This window comes from Aotus nancymaae, unplaced genomic scaffold (genome assembly GCF_030222135.1).
Source record: "Aotus nancymaae isolate 86718 unplaced genomic scaffold, 86718_ANA_hifiasm-v0.15.2.pri h1tg000028l, whole genome shotgun sequence".
Taxonomy (NCBI): Eukaryota; Metazoa; Chordata; class Mammalia; order Primates; family Aotidae; genus Aotus; species Aotus nancymaae.
The window spans coordinates 26,919,484-26,934,938 of NW_026988441.1; the positions used below are offsets into that span (position 1 = coordinate 26,919,484).

Genomic DNA, 15,455 nt, shown 5'->3' on the forward strand with positions numbered 1-15,455 from the left:
GCGTGAGCCACTGTGCCAGGCCCCTCCAGAGATCTTGAAGATCCCCAGGGAAGGCCACCTGGTCGAGCTGTGGTCTTGGGTCAGGGGCAGCTGGGAAGGAGACCAGGAAAGACCTTAACTCCTCCTTCATCTCATCTCCTGCCAGTGCTCCCTGTGACTGACTCCAGCGGAGAGAAGAGGACCCAAGTGGATCAACCTTCCCGAATCCAGGGTAGGGTGGCAGGTTGGAGGGTCTTACACACAGCCCTACTAGGCATCATCTAATTTGCTGCCCAGCCTGCCAACCCGCTGTCACTACATCAGCCTGGAATCCCTGGGAATTTCCACCCCATTGCCTGGGGGATGAGGCTCTGCATCAGCCAGCAATCTCTGGTTTCGAGCAACAGAAACCAGCTCAAGTCAACTGAATATCAAAGGGGAGTTACGAGAAGAATCTGGAGGAGTCTGTGGAACAGACAGCAACAGCAGGGCGTGGCTCCCCTCCTGCATGATCCTCTCCAACATAAAGTTCAAGGAAAGAAAGCCAAGTGTGGTCTCCTTGGATGGGGAAAATAAGAGGACCCCTGTGCAATGCCCTGAGACTGTCCCCAGTGGGCCAGAGCTCCATTCCCAAAAGAAAGTGGACTGGGCCAGGCACATGGGCTCATGCCTGTAATCCCAGTACTTTGGAAAGCCGAAGGGGGTGGATCATGAGGTCAGGAGTTCCAGACCAGCCTGGTCAACATGGTGAAACCCGGTCTCTAAAAAAATTAAAAGTAAGGCCGGGCGCAGTGGCTCACGCCTGTAATCCAAGTACTTTGGAGGCCAAGGCGGGTGGATCACCTGAGGTCAGGAGTTCAAGACCAGCCTGACCAACATGGTGAAACCCCGTCTTAAATAAATAAATAAATAAAAGTAAATAAATAAATAAAATTATCCGGGCGTGGCGATGTGAGCCTGTAGTCCCAGCTTCGGGGCTTTGGTGATTCTCCTGCCTCGGTCTCCTAAAGTGCTGTCATTACAGGCATGAACCTCTGCCCCCAGCCACAAGCCACCTTTCCAGGGACATCTCTAGCAGGGAGTGTGACCTGGGCTGGAGCAGAGGGAGTGTCCTTCCGAGAGGCAGCTACTTTGAGTCCCTGGTGCCACCAGGGTTTCTGGGGCTTTCCCGTGTCAGAAAGGGCCTGCTGGGCAGGGGTACTGGCCATGCGTGGGCCACACCCCAAGGGCAGACAGACAACTGAACAGAGCAGAACAGGTTCAGCCTGAGACTCTTTTATATACACGGTTTATTTCTCCCCAGCCCTGGACGAGCCCCAGGGACACTCTGTTGGGGATGGAGCTGCCTATGCCCCATCTCTTGGAAGCTGGGTCTCCGGAGACCAGGATGGAGAGAAGGAGGAAGCCCTAGCAAGACGCAGCTCCTCCTCGGCCTCAGCCCCTGCAGAGAGGGGAGAGAGAAGGGAAACGGAAGGCAACACGGGACTGGGGTTCAAACACTCAGAAAGCCACACAATAGAAGACAAAAAGTAGCAAGCCCCCGAGAAAGTGGGGACAAGGAGGAACCGGCGCCCCATCCTGCCCTCCTCCCAGCTGGGGCGCTGTGTCCCCAGGACTCCGTGGGGCCAGGGGCGGGACTGGGAGGACAGGAAGGATTCGGGGGTGGAGGAGGCCAAGGTTGGTCCCACCCTGGTCTTGGACTCCTGGGCTCAGGGCAAGTGAGGCCCGAGGGCCCCTGCGATTGGCAGTGATGGGGCCAGTGGAGGCCTACAGCTTGGTCAGGTCCAGCTTCAGCTTGTAGGGTGGCGGGCTGTCCTCACAGGCGTGCGACGGCGGAGGGTACAGGGGCCAGTCCGGCTCCATCATGAAACCCTTGTGCTGCTCCAGCGTCAGAGGCTGCAGGAAGAGAGGGGAGGAGGGAGTGGAGGGAGGGAGAGCGGCTGCACCCAACCCTGACAAGAGTCTCCTTCCCATCTCTGATTTTTTTTTTTTTCTGAGACGGAGTCTTTCCCTGTCGCCCAGGCTGGAGTGTAGTGGCATGATCTCGGCTCACTGCAATCTCCAACTCCTGGGTTCAAGCGATTCTCCTTTCTCAGCCTCCCGAGTAGCTGGGACTGCAGGCACGCGCCACCACGCCCAGTTAATTTTTGTATTTTTAGTAGAGATGGGGTTTCACCATGTTGGCCAGGCTGGTCTCGATCTCCTGACCTCAAGTGATCTGTCTGCCTCAGCCTCCCAAAGTCGTTTCGCTCTTATTACCCAGGCTGGAGTGCAGTGGCACAATCTCGGCTCACTCATAACCTCCGCCTCTCAGGTTCAAGCGATTCTCCTGCCTCAGCCTCCCAAGTAGCTGGGACTACACGTGCCCACCACCACACCTGGCTAATTTTTGTATTATTAGTAGAGATGGGGTTTCACCATGTTGGCCAGGCTGGTCTCAAACTTCTGACCTCAAGTGATCTGCCCGCCTCAGCCTCCCACAGTGCTGGGATTACAGGCGTGCGCCACCTTGCCCGGCCAGGCTAATTTTGGAAGATTTGTAGAGACGAGGTTTCACTATGTTGCCCAGGCTCTGGTGAGACCACCTCTGACTTCATGTCGCCCCAACTAACAGTGGATGTTCTTCCCGCCAATTCAAAGGCCAGTGAAGAAACTGGCCCCAAGTCACGTAGCAAGTCTGAGGTCCTGGTCAAGTGCGGTGGCGCATGCCTGTAATCACAGCACTTTGGGAGGGCAAGGCGGGTGGATTGCTTGAGCCCAGGAGTTCAAGACCAGCCTGGGCAACATAGCAAGACTCCCATCTCTACAAAGAATACAAAATTGAGCTGGGCATGGTGGCACGTGCCTGTGGCTCCAGCTATTCAGGGGGCTGAGGCAGGAGGATCGCTTGAGCCAGGGAGGCCGAGGCTGCAGTGAGCCGTGATCATGATCGTACCTGGGTGAAAGAGTGAGACCCTGTCTCCAAATTTAAAAAAATTATATATATATATATATACACACACACTCACACACATATATATATATACATACACACACACATATATATATATATGAAAAAAGAAGAAAAAAAAATCTGAGGTCCTGACCTCCATGGGAGCGGGAGGCCAAATCCAGGACCAGCAAGCAGCTCTCTCTGCCTCCACCCCCTCCCTCAGCCCAGCGCCGTTCACAGATCACACCCACCTGGAACTTGAGGTACTGGCCAGGCGCGGTCACCACGGTGGAGCAGCTCAGCCACAGCATCACCAGCACAGACAGGAAGAGGCAGCAGGCCAGGACCCATCGAGGCAGCCCCGAGCGCCTGCCCCACCCGCAGGCACCATTCAGCTGCCCAGGCTGGGTCCAGGGAGACCCACACCTCCAGTCCCACCCCCTTCCGCCCCCAGGGTCTTGCCACCCACCGGGACATGCAGCTAAGGAAGTCATTGTCCTGCGGCTCTTCAGACTCCACCTTGGCCTTGCTGCTGGTCTTGACCCGGATCTTGGCCTTCCTCACCTTGTCCAGGGGACCTACAGGGTCTGAGAGATCAGCTACCACTCAGTCACCACCAGGTCTTTGCCAAGAGGTTATAATAGCCATGTCCAGGAGGGAGGAGGTCAGGACCTGGGGCATGGAGTCCTGGAATGGAGATCAGAGCCCTGGGAGATGGGCCACAGAACTCTGAGAGAGGGACCACGGAACCCTGGGAGATGGACCACAGAACACTGAGAGAGGGACCACGGAACCCTGGGAGATGGACCACAGAACACTGAGAGAGGGACCACGGAACCCTGGGAGATGGACCACAGAACACTGAGAGAGGGACCACGGAACCCTGGGAGATGGGCTGTGGGAAAAGATGGCCAGGGGCAGACCTGTGTTACTTATAGTTAAATGATTACAAGGTTGCTTTGCTTTTTATACACTGAGATTTGTGCCACGGATTATATCCAAACTACGATGTAGTAAAATAAAAGCAGAGTTTAGGTGGTAACAGGAGGCCTATAGTTAAGACCATCTGAGAGTGCCCTATAACCGTGAAACACTGTAGCGTGGTTGCAGAGCAGAAAAAAAAAGCTGCTTTGGTCCCACGACTCTTTTTAACATAGAGTTTGTGTAAGGATTTTGTAAAGGGAGATTATGCAAACAACTCTGGGAAAAAAATGCAACTTTTGCTCATAAAACTCGAGAGGGTCTTTGCAGATGGGTGCTGGTGAGGCAGGGCAGAGACACCAGAATGCCACAGGCTTAGAGGGACCATGGAACCCTGGGAGATAGGCTATGGAACCCTGGGAGATGGACCGCAGAACACTGAGAGAGGGACCATGGAACCCTGGGAGATGGGCCACAGAATGCTGAGAGAGAGACCACGGAACCCTGGGAGATGGGCCACAGAACGCTGAGAGAGGGACCACGGAACCCTGGGAGATGGGCCATGGAACTCTGGGAAATGGACAACAAATCCCTGGGATATGGACCACAGAACCCTGAGACATGGACCACAGATCCCTGGGAGATGGGCCACGGAACCCTGAGATATAGACTGCAGAAACCTGGGAGGTGGACAACGAATTCCTGGGAGATGGATCATGGAACCCTGAGACATGGGGCACGGAACCTTAGAGGATGGACCACAGATCCCTGGAATATGGGCCACAAAACCCTGAGCGATAGACTACGGAACCCTGGGATATGGACCATGGAACACTGGGGGATGGACCACCGATCCCTGGGAGATGGACCATGGAACCTTGGGAGATGGGCCACGGAACCCAGGACTTGAGAGACGGAGATCCCATTCCTGGTGGGTCTGTTTGCCAGGCAGACTCTTCATGGCAGTGGGGCCACCCATGGAAGGAACACCGGTCTAGGTTGCACCTTACCCACGTGCACCTCCAGGGCTTCAGGGTGGGAGCCTCGCCAGGTCACCTCCACACGCTGCAGATGGCCCCCCTGGAAGCCGAGGCTCTCCACTACAGGCTGGGTCTGGGCCAAGAACGAGACAGCACAGAGAAGCCTGTGAGGACAGCACCCCTGGGCCTGGGCAGGCCCTCTGTGACTGCCATGTCCCACACCCAACTGATACCCAGTTCCCTTGGGGGGCAGGTAGGGAGGACACCATCCCATGGGCTGTGGGCTTGGTGTCAGGGATGCTGTTTTCTGCTTTCATGGGTTCTTCCATTTGCCTCAACCCCATCGTTTAGCTCCAGAAGTAGGAACATCATCCAGACCAAGCCAGTAAATTGGCCGAGAGATGGTCATATGATCCAGCCAGGGCCAGTCAGAGTAAATCCCAGCTCAGTTAAAATCCCAGAGGGGGCCGGGCGCGGTGGCTCACGCCTATAATCCCAGCACTTTGGGAGGCAGAGGCAGGTGGATCACAAGGTCAAGAGATCGAGACCATCCTGGTCAACATTGTGAAACCCCGTCTCTACTAAAAAATACAAAAATTAGCTGGGCATGGTGGCGCGTGCCTGTAGTCCCAGCTACTCAGGAGGCTGAGGCAGGAGAATTGCCTGAACCCAGGAGGCGGAGGTTGCGGTGAGCCGAGATCGCGCCATCGCACTCCGGCCTGGGTAACAAGAGCGAAACTCCGTCTCAAAACTAAATAAATAAAATAAAATAAAATCCCAGAGGGTTGGTCAAGCGCAGTGGCTGACACCTGTAATCCCAGCACTTTAGGAGGCTGAGGCAGGGGGATTGCCTGAGGTCAGGAGTTTGAGATTAGCCTGGCTAACATGGTGAAACCCCGTCTCTACTAAAAATACAAAAATTAGCCAGGCATGGTGGCGCACAGCTGTAGTCCCAGCTACTTGGGAGGCTGAGGCAGGAGAATCACTTGAATCTGGGAGGTGGAGGTTGCAGTGAGCTGAGATCGCGCCACTGTACTCCAGCCTAGGCAACAGAGCAACACTCTGTCTCTGAAAAAAAAAAAAAAAAAAAAAAAAAACTCAGAGGGGGCGGGGCGAAGTGGCTCATGCCTTTAATCCCCGCATTTTGGGAGGCCAAGGCAGCTTGATCACCTGAGGTCAGGAGATCAAGACCAGCCTGGCCAACACAGCAAAACCCCATCTCTACTAAAAATACAAAAATTAGCTGGGCGTGATGGTGCATGTCTGTAATCCTAGCTACTTGGGAGGCTGGATCGCTTGAAGCCGGCAGGCGGAGGTTACAGTGAGCTGAGATCACGCCACTGCACTCCAGCCTGGGTGACAAGAGTGAGACTCCATCTAAAAAAAAAAAAACCAGAGAGGTCGTAACCTAGAGCCTCTGACATCCACCTTACTGCCACGAGGAAGTAAATGCCTGGGAATGAAGCCACCACAGAAGAAAGCAGAGTCAAGGCATGGAGTGAGACACTGAGCCCCTGGATCCAGCTGTGCCTGAAGCTCACCCACTGCGGACTTTGCATCTCATGAGCCAAGAGCCAATGCATCACAGCATCTTATCCTGCCCACACACCTGCCACTCTGGTGTGGCCCCTGTCAGGGGTCTCACCTGAAATACCACTACCTTCCCATTGTCAGTCTGCAAGTAATACGTCCAGGTGGAGGAGACAAATCCCTGGGCTGAGTTGACGAGGTCATTGCAGAGGGTGGAAAACAAGTCCAGGAGGGAGAGGGCCCCACTTGGAGCTTCCAGGACCTTTCTCTGGCGAAAAAAGTTCCAAGACACAAAGGTGGCACCAAGAAAAGGGATTAACCAATGAATGGGAGGGGGCAGGGCACACTGGCTCACGCCTGTCATCCCAGCACTTGGGGAGGCCAAGACAGGCAGATCACTTGAGGCCAGAAGTTTGAGGCCAGCTGGGACAATGTGGTGAAACCCTCTCTACTAAAAATACAAAAATTAGCTGGGTGTGGTGGCGCATGTTTGTAATCCCAACTACTCGGGAGGCTGAGGCACGAGATTTGCTTGAACCCAGGAGGCAAAGCTTTCAGTGAGTCAAGATCGCATCACTGCACTCCAGCCTGGGCGAAGGATCGAGACTCCATCTCAAATAAATAAATGAATAAATAAACGAATAGAGGGGAGTTGGGAGAATTCACTTGGATTGGGTGTGGCTAAGTGATTTGGGCCAACAGGACTTCTCATAGTGAACGCAGATCTCAGCGTGCCTTTTGGGTTCCTGTGTACCCTTAGGGAAGTGGATTGTGCTCTCTGAGCCCTAAAATGGGGATGATTGTTTTTCTTCATGGAGTAGCCATGAAATTTCAACTAGAGGATGTCTGCCAAGCAGCGCCTGGCATGGCACAGGCACTTAATGCATAGTAGCCCCTATTATTGAAAATCTCATAATCTTGACTATTCTTATTTGACAGCATCAATGGAGTTCTGATGGCCGGGCACGGTGGCTCACGCTTGTAATCCCAGCACTTTGGAAGACCAAGGCAGGAGGATTACTTGAGGTCAGGAGTTCAAGACTAGCCTGGCCAACATGACGAAACCCCCTTTGTCCTAAAAATACAAAAATTTGCTATTGTGGCAGGTGCCTGTAATCCCAGCTACAAGAGAGGCTGAGGCAGGAGAACCTCTTGAACCTGGGAGGTGGAGGCTGCAGTGAGCTGAGATTGCGCCATTGCACACCAGACTGGGTGACAGAGCGAGACTCCATCTCAAAAAAAAAAAAAGAGGGAGCTCTGAATGGGAAGGGCTGACAGTGCAGTGAGCTCTTCTGAACAGCAGTAAAAGCCTGGAAGGGGTGGAGGAACATGGGGGAAGCAGGGAAAGGGCTTTCTGGGGAGTCCCAGTCCCTGGATCTCTGGCTATGCTACATGACTTTCTGTGCCTCAGTTTCCCCTGATGCAGCACTGCTTGGACGACAACAGATGAGCCGTTATTGCTTCTTCTACAAGGCGGTGTGTGCATGCTTTCGAGACAAGCCTGCTCTGCCCTGAGCTGTGGTTCTGAGCCCCTCCAAGGTGACAGTGACAACCAGCTCATCCCAGGGGAAGGGCTTAGACCAGCACCTGGCAGCTCTGGGGGCGCCTAAGATGAGTGAGGTGAGGCATGGCCACAGCCCTGGTGGCTTCAAGTCTTGCCCCTTGCACAGCCCTAAATGTGCGTGACCTGGGAGGTTGCCCCCGGGCACTAAATGGGGGTGACAGTGTCCCTTGTGCCTCCAAGTGACATAAGACATTTGGGACAGGTCGAAGTCAGGCCTGAACCAGGACAGATGTTTGATAAAACAGGGTGGTTTTCTGCCACTTACTCCTGAAAAGGTGGTGGGGCATGAGGGGCACTGTGCATGTCACAGAGATGGCAACTCAGGCTGGAGATGTGCCAGGGCTGGATCGAGGTCACTCTGCAGGCCTAGGACATAATGCAGAGACTGGCAGAGCCGCTGGACCTGAATGCAGATTTCCCATGGGGCAAAGTGGGTGGGGTCACAGGAAAAGGGGCCCCAGGCCACAGTAGGAGGCCCACCTTCTGCTCCGGCTCAGGCTCGGGGGACTGGCTCCAGCAGCCGTGGCTGCAAGCCTGCTGCTCTGTTTCCTTCACATAGGCTTCCACGCAGGCTGTGGGAGGTGGGAGGGCGTGACTGGGGATGGCCCTCCCAGGCCTCCTCTCCCCACCCCGGCCCACCCTGCCGGCGGACCCTCACCTGCTTCACACTCAGTCTGGGTGGCATTGGGCTTGGAGCTCCTGGCCACGAATCGGCAGATGGAGAAGAGGCGGCAGCCACGCTCGCAAGCGCTGATCAGAACAGCTCTGTCATAGGGAGACTCGGAGGCGCCCTCCAGCCCCGCCTGGGGTGGGGGGAACACAGGAGCTCAGGACATGGGGAGGGGCAGGAGGGGGTGGACCGGAGCCTTCAGGAGAGGCAGGGGAGGGTTTTCCGACTTCCCACCAAATCTAGTTAAATGGGGATGAAGTTGGGGGGAGGCTACAGATATTAGTGGAGGCTCTGAGGAGGGAGATGGGAGGGAGCTTGAGAAGAGAAATGGGCAGTGAAGGTGGAGAGAAATGAGCCTTCCTCCCCAGGCTCCAGGGAGGAGGGGAGAGATGGAAAAGGATTCTCAGACCTGGAGGAGGAGGGGGAGGCTCAGAGGAGGGGGGCAGGCTTAGAGGATAGGGGGAGGCTCAGGCTTAGAGGATGGGGGGAGGTTCAGAGGAATGAGGAGAGGCTCATAGGAGGCGGTTTTGGTCACACTCAGATCAGGCTTGAATCCTGGGGTGCGGTGGTGTGAGTAGGGGCTGGTAGCTCTGAGTGGGGAGGGAAGAGGATGTGGAGGAGGGGGAGGAGTGGGGGGGGGGACCGTTAGGCCTGAGGGAGCTGGGGGTGGGGTGCTAGAGGGTCCTTGCCCAGCAGAGTACAGAGGGAGCCCTGGAGGTGGTATCAGCCCTTATCGCAAGGACCTGCATCTCCAAGCCCTCCCCCACTGGAGGGACATCCCCGTTCCCGACCCCTCCCTCCTCAGGGACCCTCCCCCAGTCTCCTGCTGTCATCCAAGAGAAGCCATCCCAATCCCTCCCCTTTCGGAGAGATCCCCGGCTGGCACCTGGCCCCTCAAGCGCCTCACCTGCGAGGGCTGCGGGCCGAGGTCGTGGTCGCGGCACCGCAGCTGGCAGTTCTGCGTGTCCCCGAGCTGGGGGGCGAAGGGGTCGCGGGCGGACGGCGCGGAGGCCGCGGGCGGAGATGCCAGCAGCAGCAGCAGCAGCGGCGGCATCAGCGCCACCGCAGCCATGGCTGGGCCGAACGCGGGGGGCGCGGGGGACTCCGACTCCGGCCGGGCACGGAGGATGCAGCGGCTGCGGCGGGGACAGGAGCGCTGACGTCACCCGAGCGAAGCAGCCTGGGAAGGGGGGGTGGGAGATGCGGAGAGCGGGCGGGGGAGCTGCGCTGCGGCACCCGCGGGGTGCGGGTCGGGCGGGGCAGGTGCATCGCGGCCCTCACCGTCTGTCCCATCGCAGGGGTCCCAGGACACCTCCCTGGTGCCCACGGGCGGCAGATTTCTGCTGGCGCTAGGGGCCAAAAGGAAATAGATAGGGGGATGGGATGGAGGGGGCTATTCACCAGGGGTGTTGGGGAGAGCCTGGCGGAGGAGGCAAGGTGTGTGAGTCGACCCCGCGGGAAAGAGGAGGAAGGGGTGTCCAGGCTACAAGGGTCAGCGAGGACCCTGAGGAGAAGAGCTCGTTGGTGGAGGAGGAGGAGGGAGGGCGGTGGGGCTGGAGTCCAACCCGGGAACCAAGAGGGAGGAAGGTGAGAACCCCAGGACTCGGCAGCTGAGGCCGGACATCTTCGCCTTTGACACCCAGGTCAGAGAGAGGTGGCACTTGTGCGCAGTTTGCCTCCTCCGGGAAGCCGTCTGAGCCCCTCCCTCGCTCCTTCAGCTTTGCCTCCCTTTGGCCCAGCCCCGATCCACGGACCTGGGGGATCTGGCCCTGTCTCCCCAAGGCTGGGGACCCCCTGGGCCGGGCCTTAGTGCGAGGGGATACACAGGTACGCTCAGGAGCAAGGAGAGGGGAAGCTGCTAAAATTTCTAATTCTCGTGGGAAAACTCGGGGCAAATAGCGACACTTCTGATTTCCATAACCACCACACCCTCGGGTGATGCGCTGTAGCCCCAGGAGCCGAATCTCGGGTTAGGGTGTCCACCCAGCTTTTTCTCCTCCAGGTACGGGAATGGGGCCGCCCCTCTAAACCCAGATCCTCTGCAAAGATGCCCCAACTTTCGCTGGCATGCCTAGCGCAGGTGCCTGCAGCGCCGCGCCGCCGCCCGCGCGTCCCCCCCATGCTCCGCCCCTGCAGACGGCCCGGCAGCCTCGCAGGGTCCGCGGGTCAGAGGGCGCCTCAGGTTCCGGCTCGGGAGGAGGGGGTCCGAGATGGGGGCCTGGCGCCCCCGCGCCCCCCCAACGGCCTGCGGCCGCGCTTTCATCTCTGCGGCCCCCGGCCGGCCCCCACGTGGCTTAATCAGGCGCGGCTGTGCCTGGCGGACCCCGAACATCTGGATCCCGGCGCGGCCCCTCCCCCGCCCCGCCCCGCCTCTCCCCTCCCTTTGCCTCCCCTCCCCTCCCCTCCCAGCCTAGGCCGCTGCGACCCGGCGGCGAGGGCCTCCAGCCCGCAGTTTGCGCCAGAATCCAGCAGGGGAACTCCGGCTTCTACCCACCCGAACGCCAGGCCGGCACCTTGGGAAACAGCCCTGTGCGTTATGACCAATACCGTCCCCCATTTCACAGGTGGAAACTTAGGCTCCGGGACGCGTTGACAAAGACAGGATTCAAGCCCACACATGTTAATTCCAGAGGCCCGCGCGCGCCTAACCCCTCCACGATTACTGTCCTTCATTCATTCCAAACAAAACACTTTTTCTTGCAACAACCGTATAAGATAGGTATTGGTGGCGTTGCCCTTTTCTACGGATGAGGAAAATGAGGCTCAGACTGCAAAGTGGTTCTGTCCAGGTGACAGGGAGAGAAGCAAAGAAAAGCCGGCAGGGCCCTGCCAATGATGGGAGGGGGGCCTTTGAGCATAAGAGGCATTGCTTAAAGCGCATCAGGGAGGAGGAACACCCCGCGCCCTTTTGCAGAAAGGGAAACTGAGGCTGCAGGAGTGGGTCGATCGCCCAGGTTGCCCGAGGGGAGAAGGGAAAAGGCCGATTGCCGCCCACCCACCCCCCTTTCCGCTGCGTGAGGCCGCTAGAGGGGTGAGCGGAAAGAGGACTTGACCCCGGCCCCCAAGGTGAGCCCCCGCGCCCCTCCTGCTGTTCCCGGGGGAGCCGGTCCAGGTGAGGGGCGGGCGGGCCGGCGGGCGGCCAGGGTCGGGTTTCAGGAAATCCGCCGACATTCCTTCGGGGCTTAAGAGGGAAAGTTGACTCGGCGCCGCCCTCGCCCCCCCCCACTTCCTACCCCCCGGGGCGGCCTGGCCGGGGGCGGCGCGCGGGGGGCGCTGAGGCCGGCCTGGGCGTGAATCAGCGGCAGGCCAGGCGTCCAGGAAGCCACAGCGGCCGAGGTCAAGGCGGGCGTCGGACAAGCGCCCTTTGTCCCTTGCCGCCCTCATCACGACCCTGTTGACCCCCACCTCCAAGCAGGGTACAGGCTGGGGAGGAGGCAGGGCACCATGGCGCCGGTGGTGCTTGCTAAGTGTTGTTGGGGGAGGAAGGAGGGATGTGACTACCCCTCCTCCCCCAAGCAGCTAGTGCCTACTGGGACCCAGACTTCAGAGGCTTCTCAGGGTGCAGACAGGCAGGGAAACTGGCCTCCCTGGGGCAGGTCTGCAATCCCAGGCCCGGTCTCCAGGGCCTGAAGTCCAGAGTACATTAAACTGAGGACCCAGGCATCCCTGCTCCCCAGGCTCAGCCTCCAGGGCAGAAATTATAATGCCTAGGGCACACCCAGGCCCCACTTTCCTGTGCCACAGACCTTGAACCAGACATCCAGAACCTCACTGTCCCTTAATTCCTGGAAGCACCCGCCTGGAACACCAGGCAGCTAATCCTATACTGGAGGCCCCTGAGCACCCGGCTCTCAGAATGGGAAAGGCAGCTCCGCCCTCCTCCTCCCAGTGGCTGTGGATCCCCACAGGACCCTGAAGGTCCCATTTCCACTGGCCCCTCCCTGGTGCACCCTCAGTGCCTTGGAATCCCAAGGAAGCTGGGGATGGAGGGCCCCTAACCTAATACCACTCCTCCAGAGGTGACCTTTGAGTGGAGGGTACAGGACTCAGGATGGGTCCCTCCCCCAGTCCAAGGAAAGGCCCTCCCTCCATCTGCCCCTTAGACATTCCCAGCCAACTTCAAGGACTTGGGTCAATATTTGCCAGAAGTTCCATTGACTAGAGCTCCCTTTTGTCCTCAAGGAGATGATGGAACTGGGGAGAAAGGGGTTAAACTGCTGGGAGCCCTAAGGGCTGGGAAGGTTGCATCTTGGGGTCAACTCCCTTTCCCTGAAGTCAAAGGTGTGGGGTAAAGGTCACCCAATGGCAGAGGTCACACTCCAGGGTGGGGCTGGGCAGGACTGTAAAGGGTCCTTCCCCTTCTACCGATAAGGAACAGAGAGGGATGTCTACCAGCTAGGGTTACACAGCCAGACATAGAGTGTGGCCCAGGCTGGGACCACAGGCAGCATGACTTGCTGGGACTGAGTTTTCTTGCTACTTAGAGGGACTGAGAATTCTCCATCCCTTCATTTTGCAAATATTTAGTGAGTGCTTCGCCTTTAGCCCTTACTTGGTCCAGCATGGGGTCCAATGGGGCTAAGGCTGCCCACAGTCTAAAGAAAATCATTTGCACAATGAATGAAGTGTTTGGAAGAGTTGTATTTCAAAAACAATAAAACAGAGTGAAGGAGAGGGAGACTGCTGGGGGAAGGGCGGAGGGCCTCTCTGAGGAGGTGACACTGGACCTGTGACCTGGTGGAAGAGAAGGGGGCTAACTGGGGAAGATGTGGGGAACAGCATTCCAGCAGAGGGAACAGCCAGTTCGCAGAGGCCCTTTGATAGTAACAAGCCTGGTATGTTTGGGGAAACAGGGCTCCAGTGGCTGGGGTGGAATGAGGGAGAGGAGGGGGAAGAGGAGAGGGGAAAGGAGGATTGGAGAGGATGGGGAGAGGGAGGCAGGGCAAAGATCTGCTTTTTCTTCTTTTAAAAGCTCCCTGTGCCTGGTGTGCAGAGAAAGGCAGAGAGTTATCAGGGAAGTCCTGGAGGAGGCCGGGAAGCATCCCTGAGGGAGACCGTGGGGTTTGGATCTGAATGGGTTGGGGAGAAGGGGTCAGCGTCTCAGAATGGGGATGTGTTTTGGAATCAGAGCCAACAGGATTTGCTGATGAATTGGACATGAGGGATGAGGGAAGGAGAGAGTTGTCATGCGCGCTTCTAGGTCTCTGCCCTGAGCACCTGGATGGATGGGGGAGCCCTTTAAACTGAGGGGAAAAAAAATCAACATTTTGCTCCAGAAGCCTGAAGTCCTCCCAGGAGTGGGTACGGGGTCTGTACCCACAGAGAGAGCATCTGCAAACAGGGGCCGTGGGGGAGGAGTGTCGAGTATCTTAAAAACTCTATTTCAGCCAAGAACTGCCACCCCCACTTAACCCTCTGGGGCCCCTGGCAGGTGGGACAATGGCTCCATGTTTCAGAGGGGACAAGCAGGCCTGGGGGTCACCTCTGCTCCAGGAGATCCTGCACTGCTGTGCTAAGGTTGTAGAGACTTCTGCTGCCTTGCGTCTTCCCACAGAAGCCCTTAGGCTGGGTGGTGCCCATTGGGCAGAGAAAGAAACTGAGGCACAAAAGACCTGGTAAATGGCAGCGTCTCTCTTTGTCCCTCTTCTCCATCCAGAGTTCAGATTGGGCAGGGGAGCCCAGGGCCCCCATAGGCCCCTATCCCCCAATCTTGTTTTTTGACAGTCTGGAGTCTGAACGGGAGATTTAAGCAGGAGAGGGTGGGGCTTCCGTCTTGGGCAGACAAGTGGGTGCTCCTGAGCCCCCCTCAGACACTTTTACCCCCTTGGCTGGTTGAGGACCTAGGGAGAGAATCCAGGCCCCTAAGGGACTCCTAAAAAAGGGGACTTGGAGGCGTTCCCTTCTCTGGACTGCAGCTGGGGGCGGGGCTGCGACCCAAAGTGGGTAACTGCACCCTCTAACTCTCATTTCAGGCACCTCCATCCGCAGCAGCCTTGGAGGCCCGTAACTCTTTATTCCTGGGCACCCGCATCGGGTGGGGACCCAGAGGAGATAGATGAGGCGCCCGGGCCGGGAGGGGTCCCGAAACTCGAGCAATGGCCAAAAATAATAACACGGAGAAGGCTCTTTGCGCAAAAGAAGGAAGACAAACTATGCGTCGCTCCGGGCAGCCGGCGTTACCTGGAGTCGGCGGGCGGCGGCCGCCGGAGCGATTACTCACCGCGTGGCGCACCCCACCCGCGGGCCGCTGAGTGGATTTTTCCGTGGTGGGGTGTGAATAGGTCCCGGAGGGGAGAACTTCTTACCGCTCTCCTCCTGGGAATCCCTCCTATCGCGGTGCGGGACCCAGTTCCCGCGCAGGCCTGGGTCCCCGCTCCCACAGGGGACAACATCTCCCCGTCTGCCCACGCAGGAGCTCCCGCCCCGAGCAACCTCAAATCCATCCCGCGCGTGAGGGGGACAGCGCAGCCAGGGCAAGGGCGAGGGACTCCGTGCCTTCCTGCTTTTTCTCCTTTCTTCCAGTAAAGCCCGGGGCCGACGCTACAGGCGGAGAACCGAAAAGAGGCAGGATGAGGTGGGAGGGCTAGGACCCGCGCGCCGAGGGCGTGGGGCTGGGGGTGACTTTTAGGCCCCTGGGAAGGCAGAGGGGCTGGAGATGGGGGTAGGCGGGGCTCAGGGACCGCTCGGTGGGTGGGGCGGGGCCAGAGCTGGGGTGGGGGCCGGGACAGAAGATTGGGCGGTGGAGGGGGGAAATGGAGGAGCGGGCAGGGTTGGGGACCGCAGGGGCCACTGAAGAGGCAGCGGGCTGAGAGGAGGGTGCAGGGAAGTGGGCAGGGTTATGGAAACGGGATTGGGGGTGCTGGGTCCCAGACTAGGGGT

At 58.1% G+C, this 15,455-nt stretch overlaps 1 protein-coding gene across 1 annotated transcript; it reads right to left on the reverse strand.

Moving 5' to 3' along the window:
* Positions 1-1,250: 1,250 nt before the first annotated feature.
* Positions 1,251-9,737, reverse strand: TMEM59L (transmembrane protein 59 like). Its single transcript, XM_064381618.1, has 8 exons — positions 9,484-9,737; positions 8,565-8,709; positions 8,387-8,478; positions 6,458-6,610; positions 4,843-4,945; positions 3,381-3,498; positions 3,163-3,280; positions 1,251-1,875 (listed from the first exon to the last, which is right to left on the reverse strand). Exons 1-8 carry the CDS (start codon positions 9,646-9,648, stop codon positions 1,747-1,749), a joined length of 1,023 nt encoding a protein of 340 aa, XP_064237688.1. The 5' UTR covers positions 9,649-9,737; the 3' UTR covers positions 1,251-1,746.
* Between the last annotated feature and the right edge of the window lie 5,718 nt (positions 9,738-15,455).